We start from the raw sequence: 24,070 nt of genomic DNA on the forward strand, positions 1-24,070 counted from the left end.
AATAGTCTGTTCATAGTTATAAATTCGCCTCACAGAAGGGAGTAATGGTGTTACGTGTCATATATATGTGTCACATGTAGCCACTATAAAGGGCCCTGAGACTGCCAGTGGACCCCAGTAGGCATATGTTGCATTCTGGGGAAAATTAATTAAAATCATTGGCAAAGACCGGTTAATTCTAGAGAGTTGAACATTAGAAAGAGTTAAACTCTACATGAAACTATAATTTGATTTGGTTAAAAATATATCTGAGAAAAGTATTTGAGTACATTCTGATTTTGTAAGATATTTTGACTGTCAGTCAGCCTGTGTGAAGTTGTACATTGGTTTGTCTATCATATCTGTAAACAGGAGATTTTAAAAATTTGAAGTCAATTTTTTTCTTTTACATTTTTTGATCAGTTGTTTATAACTTAAGCTGGTTATGGGTTTAAAAGTATGCATTACCAGCTGGTCAAAATAATATCAAAGGGCTGAGGATTTAGTTTAGTGGTATAAGCACTTGCCTGGAAAGTGCAAGGTTGTGAGTTTGATCCCTGGTGCCCCCCCCCCCAAAAAAAAAAGAAAAAGAAAAAAGGTTTTCTTGGCAGTCATCAGAGGTTTGCTAAGATAACGAAGAAGAGGGCCTTTTGGGCTTGAAGAATTATTGGTTAAGATTCCCTCTGGTGCATAAAGGAAGAGTAGCCTGGGAAAAATCCCAGTGTTTGCTCATTAATAGGAAGTCCCAATGATCTCCACAGCCTCATGAGAGACACCCCAATAAATGTTATTAAACTATATTACTGTGGTATGTTTCCATTAGGATGGAAGGGAAAGAGGAAGAAAGAGACTGGAAGGGAAAAAGTGGAAACAGCTTTTGCACGTGGGAAGGAAAAGAAGGGTTGAAGTGAGAGGAGGAAAGGGAACAACAGAAGAATTAAGACATATTACAAATTCCTAATGATGCATGTGATCAATATGTATGACGAATATGTCCTAATAAAAAGTTAGCACATTAGGAAAGAAGGTGAATGTGCAGAAAAAAGGGACCACTGTAAATAAAATGAGAGGCTGGTGCCTGAAGGGAGTGGGTTTTGCCATAGCTGGGAGAGTTCCAGGGCGTGCGTGGCCAGCGATCTGCAAACTCCAGGTTAGGTTTGGACACACAGAGTTGCAGCCTCCCAAACCTCCCTTTCAGACCTTAGTAACCCTGACCTTCCTGGCTGGTCTGTTCCTTACCCATCTCTCCAGGGTAGGGCCAAAGATTTATTTGGGCCACGTAAAAATCCAATCAGTAAAGGGCTTGCTCAGCCAGCCTAAATCTCTTCGCCTCCAGGGTCGCTGCAAGAAAAGAGAGCTTTAAATGTGAGTATGACGCGCGCCACCACACGGGGTCACTAGAGTCACATTCATTGCTTCGGAGCAGGAACCAGCCATGAAAATCAAATTAGCGCTGCTAATTGCAGGACAGGCTGAAGATGAAAGCGGGGAACTTAAGCTCAGCTTCGACCTAGATGATTGCTTAAATGAATAGGCTTCAGAGGATTTCCTTTCTCCAGTGTGGGTTTCTTCATCTTGCGGCCGCTGGCAGCTGCTAACATTGCCCAAATCGGGAGCCACACAAATCATCAAGGACCTTCCCATCCTGGTGGAAATATGGGCTTCCCCTGTAAGGCAGAAAATAGGGCCATACCCTCACCGAAAAAAAAAAAAAAAAAATTCCCTTGTGGATCACTATTTTGCTTTTGTTCTTAACTTCTGAGATCCCAGATACAGACTATATGTGAAAACTGCTCACAAGACCAAGCCACTCTTGACCACACAGAAAGTTCACAGCAGGTTGTTTGGCTGCTGTTTTGAGTGACATCTGGATTTCAACTTACTGCAGTGTTCACAAAGACATTGCTATAGTTTAGATATGAAATGTCCCCTGAAGCCTCATGTATTGAAGGCTGGGTCATAAGTTTATGGGGAGGCGGTGGACCTCCTAAGAAGGGGTCTTGTGGAAGGAAGACAGGTTGACGGGAGTGTGCCTTGACAGGGGTATTTACATTTTGATCACTTCATCTCTCTCTCTGCTTTCTGGCCACTTTAAGGTGAGCAGGTCTCTGGCACCCATTTCTACCAAGAGGTATTGTACTGGTCAGCCTTCCCACTGTGGAGATAAAATACCTGACAAATGTAACTGAAAGGAGGAAGGGTTTCAGTCTAGCTGGCCCATGGTGTCAGAGGTTTCAGTCCAGGCTCAGCTGACTCCAAGGCAGGAGCATCATGGCAGAAGGGCGCAGTGGGGCAAGGCTGCTCCTTTCATGGGAAGCAGAGCGCACAGGAAGAGGGCCAGTGAGATACATGCCCTGCAGGGGCACACTCCCTGTGACCTGAATCCCCCACCCAAGCCCCTCCTTCTACAGCCACAGTCAGCCATGCTCATCACTGGCTTAATCCACTCATGAACGCATCACTCCCATGATCCAGTCTTCCCCCAGGAGTCTCTAAGGCCAGTCAAGTTGACAGTTAAGGTCAGCTGGCACAGACGCTGTGCAGCCACAAGCCCAAAGCGACAGGATCAGGTGACCATGGACTGAGACCTCAGAAATCATGAGCCAAAGAAGTTGATTGTGTCAGGTATTTTATTATAATAAGGGACCTAGCTTTAAGCTAAAGTATGCGGACTATTGTACCTGGAACAATGGAAAGAATCAGAATGTTCTATTAGGAATTGTTGAGGTCTATACCTAGACCCCCCAATCCCTCAAATGGATGCATGATGAAGACTCAAAGGAATGAAACACACAGCATGGTCTTTAGGGCTGCAGGAGGAGTGAAATCCTGGGCAGAGCTTGTAACTCTGCCAGCTAGCCGGCCGACTGACGCTGGGCAGCCCGAATGTAATCAGAACAAGCAAGGAGTGGAGTGGACAATGGAGGAAGTCTGAACAGGATCTTGGGAGGGGTTCAAGGACCCCCTCGGAGCAACAGATGATGCTAATTAAAAAAAACTATCCCCAGAGTCTCTAAGTGGCCTCACCTGTGGAATATGTTGCCCCCTTGAGGTGTTTGCTCATTCTCAGTTCCATCACACGAGGGCCATGCCACAGCCCTGCACGTGTATTCAGGGTCTGCGCTCTCCACAAGGAATCACACACTCCCTGAGGAATCTCATGAAGCAATGCTGTTCCTCTCGGTGCCTAAGACGGACACTGCAGTGCTGACTCTGACGTACTTCTTTACAGAACTACCTGACTGATCAAGCTCCTTGGCATGTTTGAATCATGTATCAGTTAAGTTTGAAACTGAAAAACTGGGAAGACTGTCCTTGGGGGCACAGAGTCAAACTCATGCAGACAAAGTAGATTAGCCCTAGAACTGGGAATTAAATCAAGAACAGCGCAAATGGATTGCACTAGGCCGTGCTAGCACAGACTTAAAGGAGGAAACCTAGGGCCCTAATCCACACCCTTGAAAGTGGAGATTTGTCCTCTTGCTCCGCCTTTCCTTGCTAATAGTGAATGGAATGCACCTTCCCTTCACCGAAAGCAACAGGAGCTCTATAAACATGGGGCCCCAGCATGTCTCCATGAACAATATAGGCCTCTGCTCCATATCTTGCGCTAGGAGCAGATTCCCTAAACATAAGGAATGCCACAGTTACCACCCAAAGATGTTACAAGCCCTTCTCTCACCCTATTTACTGATGCCACAAAAGTTAGTCCCATTCTTTGCAAATGGTCTGGCTCACCCTCTATCTCTGCAAACTGAGGTCTTCCGAAACTGCCATTAAATTTTGCCTATACCCACGCTGTTGCCTCAGTTTTAAATTCTATTTCACTAAAGCAAGTGTCGATGCACATCCTGTATCAGACCGATAAGTGCAGATCTCTAGGCCAAAAAATAAATCACTTCTTCCTGCCTGGGGACAGCTGGGGACTGAGTGTCCTGCCTGTCCCTAAGTAGGTTTAAGAGGAGGTGGACTTCCAGCAGGCTGTTTGGCTTCTAAAGCAACCAGTGCAGAGATCTCTTCTGCCTCCAGGTACATTTTCAGCTCAGATTCTGTTAAATTCCAGGAGAGGTATGGTGAGAAACCTCTGCGAAACAGGCAGAGATGACAGAACAGGCTCAGTAAAATTGGGTTATTGAAGTTTGTAGCAATCAGCTAAAGTGTTTTTCCAGGATCGGATTCCTTTCTGCCCTTCTGCCTCCTGGGATAAGAGATGCGCAACACTCTGTTCCCTGCAAGTCCCTTGGCAGAGACAAGAAGCAGACTCCAAGCTATGCTGTAGTTGGAGCAAATGAGTGACACAGCCTCCTTGTGAGCCAGGAAAGAGGGTCCTAGGTCTGGGGAGCCCCCATCCTGGCTTTTATGTACCTGATATTCTGTACTGTGTTCCTGCTCGCGCTGGCGGGGGATCCCTCTAGCCAGATGGAAATAAAACACTTTGCAGCCGGGGGGAAGAATCATTCTACTTATTTCTATGGGACAGTGCAGGCTGGTAGGAGCAGGAATTTCCCATGTCACCTAGGGCTGGATGCCAGCGCCCTCCAGCAGTCCTGGGTCTCATCCAGGGGTATTTGTGGCAGGGCCAGACTTTCCCACATGACTGGGTCAGGGGAGTTTGGGTTCTCGACTATAGCTCTGGACATCTGAGTTCTGATCCACTGTGTCACTGACCAGCAGCAGACAAAGGCCAGTGTCATGCTCGGATCTAGGAAGTGGAGTGTGAAAATTATAGAAATGGCCAGCGTCTTACACTTACTGCCTGGAAACTGGAAACTTCTTCACCTAGGGACAGAGGCAGAGTCCCAGTTCCTGATGACTGTGGTGAGGTGGAGCTGGTCCTGCCTCACGGAACTGGGCTCCCCTGGAGGACACAGACCCGTGCCCGACCAGAAACACATGGAATGGAGAAAAACGGTGTGGGATTTGGAGCATGGTGTGCAGAGCATTTTTGCATGGTCAGTGCTGTCAGTGTCTGCAGAGCCCTGGACCCTGCCCGTTGCCCTTGTAACATTCCGGCCTCTGAGCCCTCCACTCTGTCCCGCTCTCTCTCTCCACTTTCTCCCTGCTTGGCCTGACTCAGCGGCCCTGAGAAACAGGCTGAGACCTGTGTGTGTGTGTGTGTGTGTGTGTGTGTGTGGCACGGCTGCTTCCTCCTCGCCACCCCAGCCTCAACCATGACCTGCAGAAGAATGCTTTCTCCTTTCCCCTGGTTGGGCTCCAGGCCTGGATATTTTTGTGTGCGTGTATTTTTGGCTTGTCAGTTGGGAATTTTTTTTTTAAATCCATTTTATTTCAGATAGAAAGTAGAAGAAAAGGAGAAGGAGAAGGAGAAGAAGAAGAAACTAAAAATTTCAAAACATGTCAGCAATGGAAAACACATTACGCTATGTCATCCCCAAATCATTCATCAAGAGCACAAGACATTTGCATTCAATTGTTCGAAGACCAGCACAAATCTTTCTCTTCAGTGAACTCAGAGAAATTGGTGGAACAACTGTCTTAACTATTTTTATATGCATACACACACACACACACACACACACACACACACATATATATATATACATACACATTCATATGTTGTTTCCTTTACTTCTCACACTAGTGAGACAATACGATATTTACACATGTGTGTTTGATTTATTTCACTTATGAGTATGGTCTCAAATTGCATCCATTTACCTACAAAAGTCTCTAGTTTATGCTTTATGACTGAATTGTACTCTGTTGTAAAAAAAAAAAATACCACATTCTTTTTATCCATTCCTCGATCAATAGGCATTTGGGTTGTTTCCAAGATCTGGTTATTGCAAACTATGCTGCTATAAACATGGGTGCACATCTATCACTGGGGTAGGATGTTTTTAATTCTTTTGGGAAGATACCCAGAAGGGGAATAGCTGGAATATGGAACCACCAATCCTAGCTTTTTGAGGAATCTTCACACTAATTTCCACAGTAGTTGCATTAATCTGTACTCCCACCAAAGTGGAGTTCCCCCCAGATTTTGGCAGAAATGACCAGGATTTGGGTCCCATCCTGCCTGAGCTGTGGCAGGAAATCACCACCAGCAGGGATGAGCTCCACCAGATGGGGAGACAGACATGACAGGGCAGGCAGGTCAGGAGCCAGGTGGGGTGGGGGGGTGGGGGGTGGGGGTTGGGCCCTGCGGGGAGCCTGCTTCCATCTGGCCTGCCTGCCCGGGAGGCCCTGGGAAGAAAGACCTGTGACACATGGACTGGGACTCTCAACAGGCACGAGGACGCTTCAGGAGGAAGTTTGACTGTGCAAGTGCGCCTCACGTGCCTTCCTTAAGAGACGAAATTCTCTATGACCAGCTCTAGAACTTGGCCCAGACTAAGATGTGGCCACCCCAGTTTGCAAAATGGCTCTGTCCTGCAGCTTGCAGAGGGGGATCCTGGAGTGCAAGGGAGAAGGAGGCAGGAAGGGACCTTCCCCCCCCACCCCTCCCCGTGGAGGAAGGGCAGGTGGGACTCTGACCCCTCCTTCCCAGCCTCCTGGGGTGAGGAGACTGGGGTGCTACACACACACACACACATACACACAGAGGTCTGATCACACCCCTCCCCTGCTGGGACGGGGTACTACACCCTTTGGGATAAAGCACAGAGTTCTCCAGTGCCACAAGAAGACATAAACTCCCTGAGTGTACAACCTGAACAAATGCCAGCATGCACAGTTTGGAGCGCTCTGCTCTACCCAGCGAGTGGAAGGTAGGCGAGGCCAGGGGAGCAGAAAACTGGGCCGAGGGGAATTTGTCACCCCTGCCCACCCAGCAAGAGAGGGGTCTGCAGGGCTCCGCGTCTGAAGGGTTCTTTGCCGCTCCAGTTGCTGCTAGCTGGTCTCCTACCTCCATAGCCGACCCTTCCTACGCTCTTCCCAGAAGAGGGACATAAATCTGATGGCTTCCATTGCCTGCTGAGGACTTGTCCAAGGTCCAAGTGCCCTGAGGACAAGGCCCATTTGTCACCAAGGCTCACATGGCCCACTCTCCTGTCCCCAGCACTCCTTCGCTGGCTTCCACCCTCTCTGGACTCGTCTCCTGCAGCTGACCCAGGGCTCAGTCATCCTACATGTGACCTGTACTGGGCACTGTGGTTGCCCTGCTGCTGGTGGTGATGTTGCCTGCCTTCAGGTTGACAGTGGCTGCCACTTTCTACGCTGTGGGCATTAGCCCACAGCTAAACCATCTGTGAACCACAGAAGACTTCAGCACCTGCGTCTTGGATTTGTGGTGACCTTTCTACTGTGGTAACGGCAACTTCTCGGGTCTTTCCATGATGCCTGCTCATTCTCCCTCCTGACGGGGACGCCCTCTGGATGCTGGACCCCTCCCTGAATGTTTCTGCTCTGTTGGCACGAACCCCTTAGTGTCTTACTGTGTGGGCCAAAGACAGGAAGGGGTCAGCATGTTGGGTCAGGCTTTTGTTTTCAACCATGACCAAGAACAATTTTGTAACTGTTTCTCACGACTCATGTTAAAGGTGGCTGCTTCTGTGAGCCTACGAGTCCAGAAATCTAAAGGGTGCAGAACCCTGGTGACTTTCCCATTTTGCCGAGACCTCCATTCTACAGCTTCCTAGCACCTGGGGTGTTGTCCCGCCTGGCGAGGCTGTGTATACATTTTGGTGTCAAAATTTCCTCACTGTCACAGACTGAGCTTTGGGGTTTTCGTGGTACAACAGTTTCATCCCTCTGCCATGTGCTTGAATCTCGCTTGCACACACAAGGTGGCCCTGTCATTTTTTTTTTTTTTTTTTTGGCCTGGGCCTTGTTTTCGTGTGTCTAAGCCACAGGCGGAGTCCAGGGACTATTCTGCCCTCAGAGTGACTCCCGTGGGGCACAAACTCCTCAGCTCTCTGCTCCCTGCACTCCGGGCCCTTCCCTGTTGCCCTCCGCCTGCCCATGTCTTTCCCTCTGTTTGTGTGCTTAGTATTTCAGGTGTTTCCACATTTCCCACAAGGTGAGGTGTGCTTCTCCTGACGCTTTGGAGAGCCTTTGCCAAGGAAGGGGGTGTTGCCGTGATGGTACACGTGGAACCTGCCCCTTGGGCTTTGTCCTTTTCTGTAGAGATTTTGTTTTTAGCCCGTATCACTGTGCATATTTCATGTGCAGGGCATGAGAACCACTCACCTTTTCTCAGCTTTCAGAAGCTTTTCTTGAAATCTTCATTTTCCTATTGAATCATCCATCTTTCAGTGGACACCTCTACACTGAATTGTGTAGGGATATGTGTGTGTGTGTGTGTGTGTGTGTGTGTGAGTGTGTGAGCAGGATTTTTCTTTTCTACTCTGGAGGTTCTATATTTGAGAGATGAACTAGGAGCAGACAGATGAACAAAAGCAAGGGCACATGTTCCGTGCACAAGGACAGGGAGGTGAGCACCTAGGAGCCCAGTGGACACTCCTGTGTGTGGGACGGAAGAGACAGCTAGGCCACAGTGTGATCCCTAAACGTTCATGTGCGGGAGGCTTGGTCTCCAGTGTGGTGATGGCAGGAAGCGATGTGCACCTTTATGTGTGGAACTGGTAGGTGTGTCTTAGGTCACTGGGCCTTTCCTGGGAAGGAATTTGCGGCATTCTCCTGGGACCCCAAGCTCCTGCAACTGTAAGTTTCTAGAAGAGCAAACCCAAGCCCTGAATCCCTCTCTCTGGGTTCTTTTTTTTACAATTTTTTTTTTTTTTTGGTCTTTTTCATTTTTATCGGTACAGGGGATCAAACTCACGACCACCTGCTTGCAAGGCAGGTACTTATGCCACTGAGCTAAATACCCAGCCCCTCTCTCTGGATTCTTGTTTTCAGATGTTATTTCTTTCTTCCACCATGGTCCCACTGGCATGACAGGGTTCACCATTAGACCTGGGCCAGAGGTAAAACCCAGAGGTCACTTAGTCTTACACTTCAAATACTCAACATCTTGAGCTAAATAAATTTCTTTCCTTTGGGGCTGGGGATTTAGCTCAGTGGCATAAGCGCCTGCTTTGTAAAGCAGGCAGTTGTAAGTTCAATCCCCGGTACTGATAAAAAAGAAAAAGACAAAAAAAAAAAGATTAAAAAAAATTTCTTTCCTTTATGGAGTGGGCCTGTCGCAGGCATTTCACTATAGTCATGCAAAAATGACTGTTGTATAAAGTAGGCAACTTTAGGAAAAGACTAAATTATTTTTAGGGGAGATAAATGGGCCCAGGAACACACAACAGAACAAAGAATTTAGTATAGGCTATTCTTTTCTGGTGTTTATGGGTGCTGCTCATTGAGCCCCACCAGGTGTAGGTCTTTTTGCTTTCTCTGCAGGCAGCCAGAGCTCTCCGGTGACACACATTAAAGCCAGATATCCACGTGCAGCTGCACTGTGGAAAGAATGACTTTCACAGAAATGGAACCAAGAAGGTCACAGGGGCCACTTCCTGTGGGCCCCCAGCCAGACAGAGAAACTCTGTGCATGTGAAATGGCCACATTAGAACACAGCTGGCTCACAAAGGGTCCACAGCCCCCTGGGGCTGAGCATACAGAGAGCTGGGAGAGGCGCGCATCAGGCTTCCGAGCCTGCAGGTAGGGCTGGGTGCTCTGTGCCTCAGCTGCACACAGCAAGCTGACAGGCTGGTGCCTGCTGCCTGCACCAGGGTCTCAGGAGCCAGCGGCTGGCTTAGGCCAGATCCCATTCTGCCTCGAAGGCTCCAAAGCAACAACAAAAACAAACTACTCAGACTGAGATCAGCAAAATAAGCTTCGGGGCCGAAACCGAAGTGCTATCCCCACACTGTCAGGCCTGCGTGTGCTGGCTCCATCCGTTATTCCCAGAAATGAGCCTAGAAATCTCATTTATTTTATGAAAAACACTAGGGGAAAAACTTTTTATGCCTATAGCTTGTAATCTGAGCAACTACTTTGATGACAACAATAAGCAATAGATTAACCATCGTTAAAATCCTATTATTTCATTCTGAAATTCTGTATCATCATTTTTACTTTTATTTTTTTGCTTTAAAATTTGAAAAAAAATTTACAAATAGGATTACAGAATTATTCAGAAGTCCTACTATTGGGTATATAGCCAGAGGAGATAAAATCAGTCCCCAAAGGATCCTATGCAAGCACAACGCAGAGCAAGCAAGGATGTTAAGACACTGCAGCAAATGGTGACCTCGGGGGTTTTTTACTCACATCTCACGAATTTCAGTGCGTTGACCTCAGAAGCCGATGCATTCATCTTGTACCGTGAGAGAGTGCATCCCTAACACGGCACTGACAGGGGCTCGGTAATTTTCAAGGGACTGAAAGTTCCAGAAGGATGCCCATTAAATGGCCAGAAAACAAGCGGAAGGAGGACTGTGTGTGGATCCACATGAGGTTTGTCACTCACCCAGGAAAGGGGCCTCCCTGGAGAGGCCCAGATGAAGCAAGTGGGAAAGAGACAGGGCTTCCACCATGTGCAGCTACGACGCGGCACCAGGTGAAGGCTGCCGCCTGGGGGACAGGGTTAGGGCTTTGAACTCCCTTCTACAGCCACACAAGGCGGGTGGCCCAGCTGCGTGCTGCACATGGGTTGGAATCAAACACCCAGGATCCATCTTGCCACTTAGATGGGGATATCAGCAATGCTACTGGGGAAGGGCTTACTTGATTCTTTGAGAAAATGTGGAGAAAGGATTTCCATACAGGTTGCTTGATCCTGGAGCTTTGTGATAGCCGAGTCAGGCTCTTTCCACTTCCAGGAGACCCTGGACTGTCCCCTCGAGCTCCAGCTGTCCCAGCCTCTGAGCTTCCTGCCTGTGGCTGTGCCTCAGGCTTCCACCTGAGCCTGCCCAGCTGCCCCAGAGACCAGGTGAAGGCACAAAAGACCAACTGGGCTGCTCTCTCCTCAGAAATTCCAACCCCACTGCCCCAAGCAGCGCTTCTCTCTGAACCTGGCCGATCTCCAAATCCGTCTTCACCCAGACTCTGGGCAGAGGAGGCCAGTCTGGGTGCCCAGAGGATGCTGGGAATGAGGTTGTGAGACCTGAATCTGTATTTTAGAAGACGTGACAGGGAGGAAAGTCACTGGAAGGAAACCAGGGGCATAGTTCCCACTCTGAGTCCCTCCCAGTATGTATTAAACTTTCATTGTGACTCATAAGGAAAAGTTGGTATTGTTACATCATGAGGTGACTTATGCGTAACTCCCAAGAGAATTAATTTCTCAGTAATTGACAGGACTCTGCAGTTGTGTACACTCTATTTTCTAATTATCTCGTTTTACCTTTAAAACAATTTGTCATCTGCAACTCACTATGCAATCTGTAAAAGTGTCACCAGACAGACATGGTGGCACACGACTGTACTCCCAGCCCTTGGGAGGCTGAGGCAGGAGGATCAATGCAAGCTTGAGGCCAGTCTGGGCTACAAAGTAAGTTGAAGTTCAGCCTGAACTGTGGAGGAGGACCCTGTCTCAAAAAGACCGAAAAAACAAAGTAAAGCAAAGCAAAACCATACAAAAACCGTGTCACCAGGCATGGTTTGGAATATCCTGCTCTGCTGGGAGTGTCAGGGCAGGAGAGAGCTGAGGAGCAGAGAAAAGGCTGAAAGGCAGTGGCCCTGGGGCTTGGTTGGTTTTTGATAAGATTCACTGCTTTCAGGAGTCGTGGTCACCTTCTCCATTAGGGTTATTGCTTCTCAGATGGGGCAGGGCAGCTCTGCTCGAAGGACATAGGTACCTTCTCATGCCATCTGCTCACCCCCCTCCTGAAAGAGGCTCCCCGAATGTCCCAGCTCCCTAAATGCTGCTGCACTGCTGGGATGCCCCCTTCGTGTCTGGGCTTTGTGAACTGAGGGCAGGAAGTGCATTTCTGGGTGAAGAGTGAGTTCAGTGTGTCGAGTTGCTGTTTTGGTTGCCAACCCATGCCAACCGTGCAAAAACCAGGAGAGGCCACATCAGCCTCGCTGCCCGCTGTGGGAGGCCGCACTGAGGAGACCGAGATGTTTCTGTTCTGTGAGGTGAGGGGCAGCCGGAGTGGATCATCTATCGAGCCACAGCCCTGCTCACCAATTGGACAAGTCATGTCCTCTTCCTTGGCTGCCGTTCATCAGCTGAGCTCCTGACTTTCTAAGTTTCCCACATGCCCTGCAGTACAGAGGCTGTGGCCCTCTGAGACCACTGGCAAGCTTTGCTTTGTTCTGGTCGGAGAACAGGGATTGGAAATGGAGAGTGGTATTAACTACACACAAACCCTAAGCCTAATTAAGAGCAGGTGAAGCAAAGGGCAGGTAATTCTGAGGTCTTTGCAGACCGTGCGGAATCCTGCAGGAGGAAGTCAGGCCAGGAGGGGGCAGTGGAGCCTCACTCAGCTTCTTTGGAAAGCTCCTTTCCAGGGTCGCCATCAGGAACCCCACATCCAGACCTCTCCAAATTGCAAGTGTCTTTGCCTGCCACCCCCTCCCCAGGGCCAGGGGCCTTGTGCACGTGAACATGGAGAGTGACCCTAATATACATAGCACTACTGACACTGTGGCCCAGAGGACCATTGTCCCTGGCCCTGAGAAGGGGCCAGAGTGCTGAGTGACTCTGGGAGCCTTTGGACAAACTAGGTAGGGAGGTACATGCTTGGTGGTGAGGGCAGATATTTAATCCATTTATGAAGATGGAGCCAGGTGTGGTGGTGCATACCTGTAATTCCAGCACTCCAGAGGCTGAGGCAAGAGGATTGCTCCAAAATTGAAGACACCTTGGGTTACTCGGTGAGTTCAAGACCAGCCTGGACTACATAAGTGAAAACCTATCTGAAAACAACCAATGAAGGGCCAGAGATTTAGCTCAGCAGCACAAGTGTCTGCCTGGCAAGCGTGAGGTCATGAGTTGGATACCAAAACCAAAACAGAACAGAACAAAACAAAACAAAACAACCCAACCAAAACTAAATCAGTAAGTAAACAGGAAGAAGGTAGAAAAGGCCGTGTGAGCCACATCAATGATGTATACATGGTGCCAGAGGCCTGTGGTATCTTGAGTCACCATGAAGGTTTCTGAGACTGAAGCCAGACAGTGTAACAGCACTTAGGCTTCCTAGTCAATTGTCAGATACCAGGAACCTGGGCTTTTCTGGTAGGCAAATTATTCAAGGAGAAGCAAAAATGATTTTCAGCAATAAATCTGCATGCAGTAGGTCTCAGATGGAAACAGCAATATAATTTCTTCCACAGGGACAGAAAAAAAATTTTTTTTGTTTTGGTCTTTTTGAGACAGTGTTTAATTATGCAGCTCAGGCTGGCCTTGAACTCCTCATTTTGTAGCGCAGGTTGGTCTTGAACTTGCCAATGTTACAGGCAGCTGAGTTAGATAAAAATATTACAGGGTTGGGCCCTTGAAGAAGCCTGTACAGAAGACCTTGCAGCCTTGCAGCCTTGGAGGAGACAGACACCTCTGCTGTGGGCCAGATCACAAGACAAAAGGCAAAACAAATATAAACCTAAATAAATATAGCCTAAATAAAAACAGCAGGGATTGATAGTCTAAATACACATGGGTCACCTTGAGGAAGGCAGGAGTCACGATCCCAACTCCCTACACAAAGAGTCACTTTTCTTTTAAACCATGCATGCTTGCTATGTGACTCACTTCCCCATTTGTCACTAATTTGGTCAATTTTATCTGAACAATTAATCTTATTGGTTGACCATAGTTCTGTCCCGCCTCATCTGCCATCAGGCTCCCCCGCTTGCCAGTTCCATGTTTTCCCCACCTGGGTCTATCTCACCTTGTGGTTTTGCTCTGCAAAAGTCCCTAAAAAAGACAGTCTTTGGCAACCCACTTGGGACCCCTTCTGTCTCTTTCAGACAGAAGCTTTCTTCCTCTCAATAAATATATTCTGCTGTTAACCTCCATTGTTCCTAAAATTCAATCTTTGATTTTAGAAAACATGAACTTATACTGGGACATCTAGTAGTAGGTTGGGAGTTTCATTTCCCTGTGTCATGGGGAGGTCCCACCAAGGCGATCATCCTGCCTCAGCCTCCCAAGTGCTGGGCTTACAGGTGTGCATCACCACACCTGGCACATTTCTTTTTTTATGGATCCATGAGTTTGAAGATGTATGATGGCTCTGCCCATGAACTCATTCAACAGTGGTGGCCCAAATATTCCCCCCACTTGTGTCCTAGCTCTGTTGGTGCTGCTGGACGTGAATCTGCAAAGAAGCCCCCTCCTCCTCATCCCTTCCCATCGCAGGCCCCAAGGCTGTGCAGGCTGCCACCAGCTTCAGGGAGCTTCCCGGCGTGCAAGGAAGTGCTGTGCCTTGGGGCACTGTCTGATGTTGAGGTTACTTGTTGGGCAGCAACTCTGGGAAAGATATTGGTTGCAACACTGTGGATTTTGTATGGTGTGGAAGAGACGGCAGGCATAGCCAGGCACAGTCCAGTTCCTAGGATGGCATCTCTCACTGCCAGCCTCAACATCACCGGGCCATGATTTGTCTGACAGGCCGGTAATCATCATGATCCTCATTGCTGAGGATGCTAAGAAATAAAACAATTAAGGACAATGAAAGTAATCATAGCATTCAAGTCAGATTCCATCAATTGCTTACAAATTTCCAGATGTGACTTGATAAGTTTTCCTTCTCTCTCTCTCTCTCACCTTCCCTGTCTGTCTCCATGAAGAGAATGAGAACCTGATGCTCGCAGGGACATTTCAGTCTTGTACCTAAGGCCTGGAAGAGTTCCTGGGGCTGAATGTCAGGTGTTTAATGCATGTGTGCCCAAGGAAGTGACGATGAAGATGAGGAGATTCAAGTTCACAGGCAGAAAACATGCTATCTTTGAAGAATTGGAGTCTGCCATGATTTCACGCCACGACCCCAGAAGCATCTAATTTCTCGTGTTGCTAACTTACTGAAACTGGGAGTCCAAATTCGGAATAAAAGGCTCCTGACCAAAAGACTCTTGCACCTGAGTCACACCTGCAGAGCTAACGAAGCTGTTGCTATAGCCTGAGCCTTGGGCTGGGAATGAAGGGGCCACTCAGAAGGGTTTAGCAGGGCCCCAAAGCTCGGCAGTTAGCACTTGCATGGTGTGTGCAAGGTCATGAGTTCGATCTCTGGTACACAAACAAAGCAAAACAAAAAACATGGGCAAGTGGAGATTGGCAGGGCACTGGGGGAGGCACCAACTCTATTTGGAATTGGGAGATGCTTTCAGTGTCTTCCTTTTGGCTTAAAATATTTTAGTGGTGGCATGAGGAGTCACTTCAGGGAGAGAGGACGGTAGGGGCATAGGACCCATTTTAGAGACTGACAGCAGGCCTTGCAGTGACAGATATGCAGACACCCCATCACCAGGCTCCTCATGATCAGGACTGCTGCATTGCTATGACCCTGAAGTCATTCCCAAGGACACGCTATCCAGTGCCGCCCCAGGGTGATGGGGATAGAACCCCACCTTCAGTCCAGATCTAACACAATCCACACCTCCACCCCGAGAGAAGACTTAACCAAAAGAGAAGACTTAACCAAATCCCTGCCTGTTCTTCCCCCGCCCTATTCTCTTCAAAGCAGTGTCCCTTCCTCCAGGTCACTTCCACGGTAGTTGGGCAAAGCAGCCCTCATGTTCAGAAACTGATAGACCATTGGAACAGGGTCAGCAAGGTAATGGGAAATTGGAAGAAGAATATAAAATTTTTGGGACCGGGGATTTAGCTCAGTGGCATAAGTGCCTGCCTGGCAAGCGTGAGGTTGTGAGTTCGATCCCTGGTGCCAAAAAATTAAATAAGATAAAATAAAATCTTTGACATTGTGGGCCTAAACTGAATATTTCAAGCAATCAAAACAGATAGTGTTCTCAACTCCTCAAAGATATTTCTTCTCTGTACAATACATTAAATCTAGAAGTTAACAATAGAAGAGAAGCTAAAAAACTGAATATTTGTGGAAACTAAACAACACACCAAGCAGTGTGACAATCAGTTAAACGCCAGTGTGACAAAAGAAAAAACAAATGAGAAATTATTATTATTATTATTATTATTTTTTTTTTTTTTGGTCTTTTTCGTTTTTATCGGTACCAGGGATCGAACTCACGACTGCCTGCTTGCAAGGCAGGCGCTTATGCCGCTGAGCTAAATCCCCAGCCCCACAAATGAGAAATTATAAAACCATGTGAAAAGAGCCAAAAGATAAAAAAAAACCTAACAAGTTATTACTATTACTATTGAAAGGTACTTGCCCTAGTATTAATTACTGGACAGTTATATAAGGAAGTGTTCTAACGTGGCGGAAGGCCAAAGTGGAAATTCCTGCTTCTTCAGCCCTAATCACAACTCCCCTTCCTGTTTGTGTGCAGAGAAAATTCCAATCATTTCCTCACACATCATCAACATCTGCCCCATGCACCACTTCCGATTAGAGGTCGTATAACCCTCTGCCTCTCTATCCGGCCGAAGGAGACAGCCCAGCCACCATGGGTTGTGTGTTCCTTTCCACGTCCTCAATAAACCTGTTCTTTTCTGTTTTACTTTTCACTTCTCTATTGCACCAGAAACTCTAGTTATTATTACTATTATTCTTGTCTTTTTGAGACAGGGTCTCACCATGCAGTTCAGGCTGGCCTTGAGCTCGCTTTGTAGCCCAGGCTGGCCTCGAACTCCCAATGATCCTCCCGCCTCAGCCTCCCGAGTGCTGGGATTACAGGTGTACAACACCACACCCGGCTACTATCTTAAATTTATACTCTTAGCAATTCATATAGGAAGGCAAATACAAAACTTTGTAAAAGGAAGCAAAGACTCAAGAGTGGAGTAGAAATGAATGCTGAATAGAAAAACAGTGGAGAAACTCAACATACCGAAGTGTGACTATCTGAAAGATCCAACACAACCGATAAACCATTAACTAGACTGATGGAAAGACAGAGGACTTAACTTAGACCAGAAATGAAAGTGGAGACACCCCTGTCAGTTAGCACGGGGTTATCTCGTGTTGATGAAAATGGTCTCTATTCGATGTTGTTCAGTAGTGTGGTGAGTACCACTGAATTGGACACTTTTAGGCATAAATCTCGTGTCAGCTGCGTCCCCTCTTTCTCCTCCTCGCTCCCTGACATCCTCCCCACTTCCCTCCTGTCCTCTGGGATGAGATGTCTGAGGGCAAAAGGAAAATGTGATGCAGTGCTTCCAGGAGAGTCATTCTATGCTATTCCTTTTATTTATTCCAGGGTGAAGGAGGGGGAGCAGCTGAGGGTCCCTATTTCCATGGATTTCACATTCCAGGAGCCCAGTTCTCCCAGCCCCTCCCCAAGAGGCCTGGGCCTCATGGTGGGGAGTGTGTGAGCCCCGCCTGCCTTCCTGGCTGGGCCACGGGTGTCTGGAGGCCAGACTGCAGCCCTAGAGTTCTGGTCCAGCCTGTGTCGTACGTGACTCTTTTCTCTTCGGGAACCCAGCCCAGCACTGCCCCAGGACAGGCGCTCCTGTGTCTCACTTGGGCTCCAATTCAGCCGCAGCCTCCTACTCTTCGACAATCCCTAGGCCATGGCTCCACTCCAGACGCCCAGAAAATGCCTGACTCGGAGAATGTAATCACACAAACCCTGCTGGGCAGACAAGCCAGGGCAGCCTCGTCGATGGCTTTTTGGAAGGAAGTTTGTGACCCTGGCACCAGCTCTGGTTCCAAGGGCCTGGGGCTTGCCAGGAAGAAAGCAGAGGTTGCATCATCTGTCAGATCTTCCGAGATGAAGTAACTCGTGATGCAGCCCAGCATTTTATTTAGGGCGCCCAGTGCACCCCGCCCATCTTTCTAAGCGATTCTCCTTCAATTAAACCATGTTGGCTCAAGTGGAGCACCTTACACACCTAGTTCTACACTGTGTCCTGGAAATTCTGGCCTCCCTGAGAACCACAGCTGGGCTACAAAGGAAGGTGGAGAAAGGGTGCCCGTCACATCCACACTGGAGGAAGTAGTTGTGACACAAGTAGTTGTGTTTATCTTCCATGCAACCTCTGTCCCCCTTCTGGGACTCAGGTGTGGCCACAGGTTCCAGGATGCTCAGGATAAAGTCTGAATCCTTGTGAGCTACACAGGACCTGGGCTTGCTGGTCCTTTCTGCCCTTCTCCCAGTGCTGCCCGCCGCTCTTAGGGACACTGATTTGCTGAAAGCTTGACTCCCCTGTTACAGCGTCAACAGCCTCAACTAGGCGGGGTCAGGGACCCTCTGGCCTCCCCACCAGGCTTCCACAACCATCCCTGACCCTCATCTTGCTAGCACGTGGCTGGGTTCAAGTCCTGTACTGTTCGGGAGGACAGGCTGTTGTGTCAGCTCCAGGACCTCTGCATGATCTAAGAGGTGGCTGGACCCAGAAATGGTCCTCAGTGAATATTTACTGCCAGGGCTGTAAATGCATGAGTGCTCTTGGTCCAAAAGACAACTGGTTAACTGGGCAGGTTTATTTCTCTAAACGAGGAATGGGACTGGGGGTCAGACAGGCAAAGTCGCCAACATTTTGGGCTATAGTTGGTTCTTAGCAGTCTGAGAGAAGAGCTGAGACCTCCCTGCCCAGCTGCACAAAGCAGCTGAGGTCTGTGGAGCTGACACCTTGCTGTTTGCTCTTCACGACAGTCACATGTGGTGCTGGAACTGGGGTCAGGTGCAAGAGGGACTGAAGGGCCACAAGAGCATCCGTGCGGGTTGCAAAGAGCAGGCACTGTATCCTGCAGGTGGGGCTCTGGGGGGGGTCTTTTAAAGGGTGGGCGTGGCCCTCGTGGGCCCTCTGGAGACACAGAGCCCAGTTGGGTACAGCAGTGCTAGTGTGCACAGGTGCCCCTAGAGCTGAGCTGGGGACAACCCCTCTGCCCCAACCTGGACATACTAGAGCTGGTGCCCAGGGCACTGATGGCAATGAACGGGGCAATTTCTCTAAATCCATGGCTCCTGCTGCATCTGGTTGACGCCTGGGACATCTCTAGTGTCCCCGGGCACATAACCATTGCTGAAGGGAGTAAATGAGGCAGGAATCCAAGGGTCCCCAAGGCCATTCCCACTCCCTTGAGCTAAGCTCACTCCTCCCACCTGCTCTGTCACAAGCCACTGGGTACCACAGTCTCTCTCCTGAATGCCGCGGGCGGCTGCTTAGTCAGCACTCATTACATCCCAAGTCTGGGGCTTGGGTTGTGAGGCGTATGAGCTGCTGAGCCCCTGAGAATGTGTGGCATGGTAAGGTACAGAAGGGAGATCCCAGGGGGCTGTCTCATGGTGAGAGAGTGACACAAGCTCAGGGAGCATCCTGTGAACCACTGCTTCTTCCCTTTTCCCCTTGTTAATATCTGGTGTGGTGCTGGGACTTGAACCCAGGACCTTGCATGTGCTGCACAAACACTGTGCCCCTGAGCTATTCCTCAGCCCATTTCACTCCTGCTTATCAAAGTGAATTCCTTTTGGGGATGCGAAGAAGACTTGACAGAGGAGCCTCCATCCTTTTTTGGCATGTGAAGCCTTTGACTCACATCCTCTCTGACACATGTATGTACTGATACCTGCTCCTACTGCAGGGTCAGGCATGTCCCTGCAGGTCATGGGCAGCAGGACCAGAGATCTGATGTTATCATCACCTTATATCTGAAGTATAAATACTGGCTGAGATATCCCGAAGCCCCACTTACTCTGCTGCAGCCAGCCCGAACCATGCCTGTGCCGTGCTGCATTCTGGGTAAAGAAGAGAACCCCACTTTCAATCTGAGACATCACCCTGGCCCCTTCCTTACCCCTCGATAAACCTCCCTTTACCCAGCTCCTTCCTGCTCTCCACAGGCTCCATCAAGGCACCTCAGATGCCCGTCCCGAATTCAGCCCATCTCAGTGAGATGGGCTCGTGGGCCTCTACCCCTTCCTGGGCCTCGGGGCTGTCTCTGCCTCTCTTCTGCACTCACCCCCTGCCCTGTCCCAACAGCATCTTGTACAGCTCCTCCAACTCCATCCAGCCACTGACAGCCTGGCCCCAGCTGCTCTTCTGTCTCCAACCCCCACCCCAGCGCTCCCTCCTCCCCACTGAGCCCTAAACCCACTTCACCCCATCTTCCTGTCCTCCTCCCCTTGCCCAACACAAACCTCGACCACAGGGAGGCTGAAACTACACCTCCCAGAGCCTCCCCTGATCCCACTGTGGGCCCTGAGGCTGGGGGTGACCCGTGCCTCCATGCCACCTCCTCCCCTTCTCTCCACAGCCCTGTCTGCCGCTCTCTGCCTCCTCAAGCTGCTCTGCTGCACACATGGAGCCCCAGGTGAGCCCTCAGGGATGGGATGCTTGGGGAGGGTATGGTTCCCTGGGGGGGGGGGCTGGCTGGGCATCACCTGCCCCTGCGGCCCAGCCTGGGGCACAACAGCTCTTTCTCCTCCAGTGTCCCCCTCAGGAAGCACTCTGATGCTGTGCCAAGCTCAAATGATGTGTGGGAACCAGTTCTATGACCCTCAGCAACACTGCTGCCTAAAGGACACCCTCGTGCCTTTGGGCGACACCCGCCGGTGTGGCAGCTGCAGCTACAGAGTCTGCTTTGAGCAGTGCTGTGATCGGTGGCCCCCCGAGCAGAAAGAGCCACTCATGGTGAAGTTGAATGTGGAGGACTGCTCCATCCCGTCTCCTGGTGACAGGCTTTGTCAGAGGTGAGGTCCTGTCCCCTGCACGATCTCAGGGTGCAAAGGAGAAGGACACTCAGGCTGCCTCTCCTGTCCCTGCTGGAGCCACGCCCTGTCCACCCAGCTTTCCCTTTTCCTCCCCTGGCGTCTGTCCCTTCCTCTTTTGTTGCTCACACACTCACCCCAGTGTCTTTTTTTAAAACAAGAGTTAATCCCTTTCGCACCCCCTACCCCGCCACATTCTGAAGTGGTCATGGCTCAGTTTCTCACTGTCTGTGTCTCTCTGCTCAGTGTCAGCTGATGAGCCACCAGGACCCCGGACACCGGATGGGACAGCTCCTGGATTCTGCCTCCTGGATGAGAGCGTGCAGACATGGCCTCAGGGTCCTAAGATGCGAGATGCGGAGAGGCTGTGAAACTCAGGGTCCCCTTCATTCTGAGTCCCCTGTAGTACCCAGCCTTCCCTCTGCCCCGAGTAAGGACGGATCCACTCTCAAGAGCATGAGAACCCCTTGTGGCCGAGGTGTCCCCAGGAGCACTCACCATGACTCCTGTGGCTAATATCAGGCAAGTACTATTCCCAGCGACCCGAGGACCCATGCCGAGCGTTGCATTTCCTGGAGTCCCTCTCTTCCCCTTGAGCGCTTTATTCCATTTATGCAGTTTACGTCTGAACCGGCCCTGTTCACAAACAGCGATGTGGGTCCTCGTCTTCTGTCAGATTCTGAGACAACATGGGCACATCCACTTTTTTCTGCAAATGTTCACATGTCATTAAACCTCCTTGGTCACCTGGGGTTTCTGAATAAAGCTTATTCTGTCTCAGACTCCACTTTCTGGTGAAATTCTCACTGTGCGAGGGCTCTGCTCTCCCGGGACCCCTCAGGCAGAGGAGGATCAACTGGGACCCCCTAGTGGGCGAGGGGGGCAGCGCCGAGTGGGGCCGCACTGGGCGGCCGGGGAGGGGAAAGAGGACCAGCGCTGGGTCCACTCAAAGACCATGGGGAGCAGGCGCAGTGGCCTGGAGCATGTACCGGGTAATAACGGAGACGCAGCCTCCAGCCCTATAAAGCCAAGGCTCACGGTCCAACCCCCAAAGTCTCCTCTCCTGCAGCCCTGAATCCCAGACCCCCCAGACTTGTTTGTTCTTTCCTCGCCCTAAGCAAGCCAACGGCAGGTCATCCCACCCTAGCCCATGTCCCTGCATATCCATGTCCTGTGGTTGGTGAGGAGCATGTGGCTGAATCACAGGCACAATTACTTGGCTCCAGTGGACAACATCCTAACCTGTTCAGTTTTGGCATAAAATTGCACTTAGACCAAATTATTGAAGAGCAAATAATAGTGATATCAATCACACTTTTGAAAGTGTATTCTTTAAGCAGCCCCAAAACTCTGGGCAAAGGAACAGGACAGGATCATGAAAGACCGATGAAGGAAGGGAGCCCCATCTTGAGGCTGGGGTGCAGAATTTGGGCTCCATTTCAAGTCTTTGGACTCCGGAGCTTCACTCCTAGGAAGGGGTTGGTTTGGGATACACTTTTCTTCTGAGCTAAACAGGAGACCAGGAAATGGGGACGGGCTGGTGGGGTGAGTGGTGGCACAAGGATGTGAGGTCAGGGCCACTGAGCTTTGTGGATGGGCTCAAGATCGCGTTCAAACAGACGCCAGCTCTAGATTTTGAACCTCAGAGGCTGCTCAGCCCGTCACTGGATGGGAGTGTGGCGCTCAGCCTTGGCTCTGGTTAATCCTGTCTCTGTGTGCTCCAGGCTCCACTTCTTTCTTCCTCCATCTCTGTGTCCCTCCACTCCCTGTCCTTCTTCCTACTCTGTCACCTGGGTTCTCATTTAGCTCTTTACAGCTTTTCAATTCCACTTCACAATGTTGACACCGTCAGTGATAAGCAAAGAGATCCCCCCTTTTCTCTTGTGCTTTTGGAAGAGGAAGAACTTGACCGTGGATTCAGAACAGGGGTCTTCCGGCACCAAAGCAGCACAGAGACTCAGGTGCCAAAATAAGCATGCTGGGGTCTTGGTCACCTCCCTACCTTGAGCAGGACTTGCAGTGGCCTTGGTCAGAGCATTTGGGGGTCTACAGGTCCGCGTGCAAAAGACAATAGCACCATCGCTTATGCAGCTTGGGAAATAAGATTTGTGGGTATACGGAAGACTGAGTTCCAGGGATGAGGGGACTGTAGATGTGCTGAAGAGGGGGATAATCTGTGGCTGTCTTGCCTCTCCCTTCTCCAATCGGATTCTCAGGATCTCGGGCTCAAATTCCCGTCAGTCAGCTTCATGATGAAATCCCTTGAGACCGAATATTGTTGAATTCATACTAAGTGCTCTATTTAAAGTTTTGTTCTTAAAAACGAAAATCTTTTTTCTCTGTATAAAATGCCACATACTTACTCCCCGTTACTTTCTGTCTTAGCAAATATTTTAAACCATATTGTGTTCCTGGTTGAAAAAAATTAGTAAAAAAACATTTTAGCTTTCTCCCATTTGTTTCCATGTAGCTGTTATAATCCATTCCAAATTATTGTGAAGTTTTTGAATATGATTTTGAAATTTACCTGACATCAGTTAAAAACAGCATGACGAACAGCGGTCACAAAGGTTCAGAGATACACATCCTGAGGGCAGTTTTGTTTGTTTGTTTGTTTGTCTTTTTCTATTTTATCGGTACCAGGGAAGGAACTCAGGATCACACACTTGCAAGGCAGGCACTTACGCCACTGAGCTAAATCCCCAGCCCCAGAGGGCAGTTTTTAAAGAGAAAGCCTGATGGATTTGTATTTATTCCTACTGGAGTAATGACGATAAACTGTCCAGTAAGAGAGAAGTATGGAAGATAGAAAAATTTCAGTTGTCAACTGGCTATTCACCTCAAGAAAATGAGGCAGATCTCAACTTCACTGTGTTCACAAAGCTGTAATTGATTTGGATCACAATGATGCATGTTACAGGCAAATCAGCTCAACTGTTAAAAGAAAATATGGGGGCATGAATGTAACCTATCCTGCCTTGTGAAAACACAGGAGGAAGAAATGAATCAGAGGGGCTGGGGATTTAGCTCAGCGATATAAGTGCCTGCCTTGCAAGCAGGCAGTCGTGAGTTCGATCCCTGGTACCGATAAAAACGAAACACACACACACACACACACATACACACACACACACACAAGAAATGAATCAGACTCTCTCCTTTTAGATATGCATGTGGTGCAGTCACGCTATGTATAAATTTCCCCCAAAGGCAATGCCTTTTGATTTGGGAGAGAAGCCATGGATTTTAGTGGGAGGATGAAGTTAGAAAGGAGCACTGGATGGGAACCGGCATGAGATCTCCAGGCGAGATCTCTGTTTTGAAAGACCATTTCACAGCTGAAGATTCCTTGTAGAAATAGTTGTTTCCAGTCTGGGGAGGCAAAGACATCCGATGACTATGAAAAGTCTTGATACCTACAGTAGAGATGTTCTTCAAAAC

At 49.2% G+C, this 24,070-nt stretch overlaps 1 protein-coding gene across 1 annotated transcript; it reads left to right on the forward strand.

Moving 5' to 3' along the window:
- Positions 1 to 19,605: 19,605 nt before the first annotated feature.
- On the forward strand, positions 19,606 to 21,416 carry LOC101788798 (insulin growth factor-like family member 1). Its single transcript, XM_013146813.2, has 4 exons — positions 19,606 to 19,661; positions 20,176 to 20,232; positions 20,350 to 20,611; positions 20,876 to 21,416. Exons 1-4 carry the CDS (start codon positions 19,637 to 19,639, stop codon positions 20,883 to 20,885), a joined length of 354 nt encoding a protein of 117 aa, XP_013002267.1. The 5' UTR covers positions 19,606 to 19,636; the 3' UTR covers positions 20,886 to 21,416.
- Positions 21,417 to 24,070: the final 2,654 nt, after the last annotated feature.

The sequence above is a fragment of the Cavia porcellus genome, unplaced genomic scaffold (assembly GCF_034190915.1).
Source record: "Cavia porcellus strain 051 isolate PalLab524CR breed Dunkin Hartley unplaced genomic scaffold, mCavPor4.1 scaffold_7, whole genome shotgun sequence".
Lineage (NCBI taxonomy): Eukaryota > Metazoa > Chordata > Mammalia > Rodentia > Caviidae > Cavia > Cavia porcellus.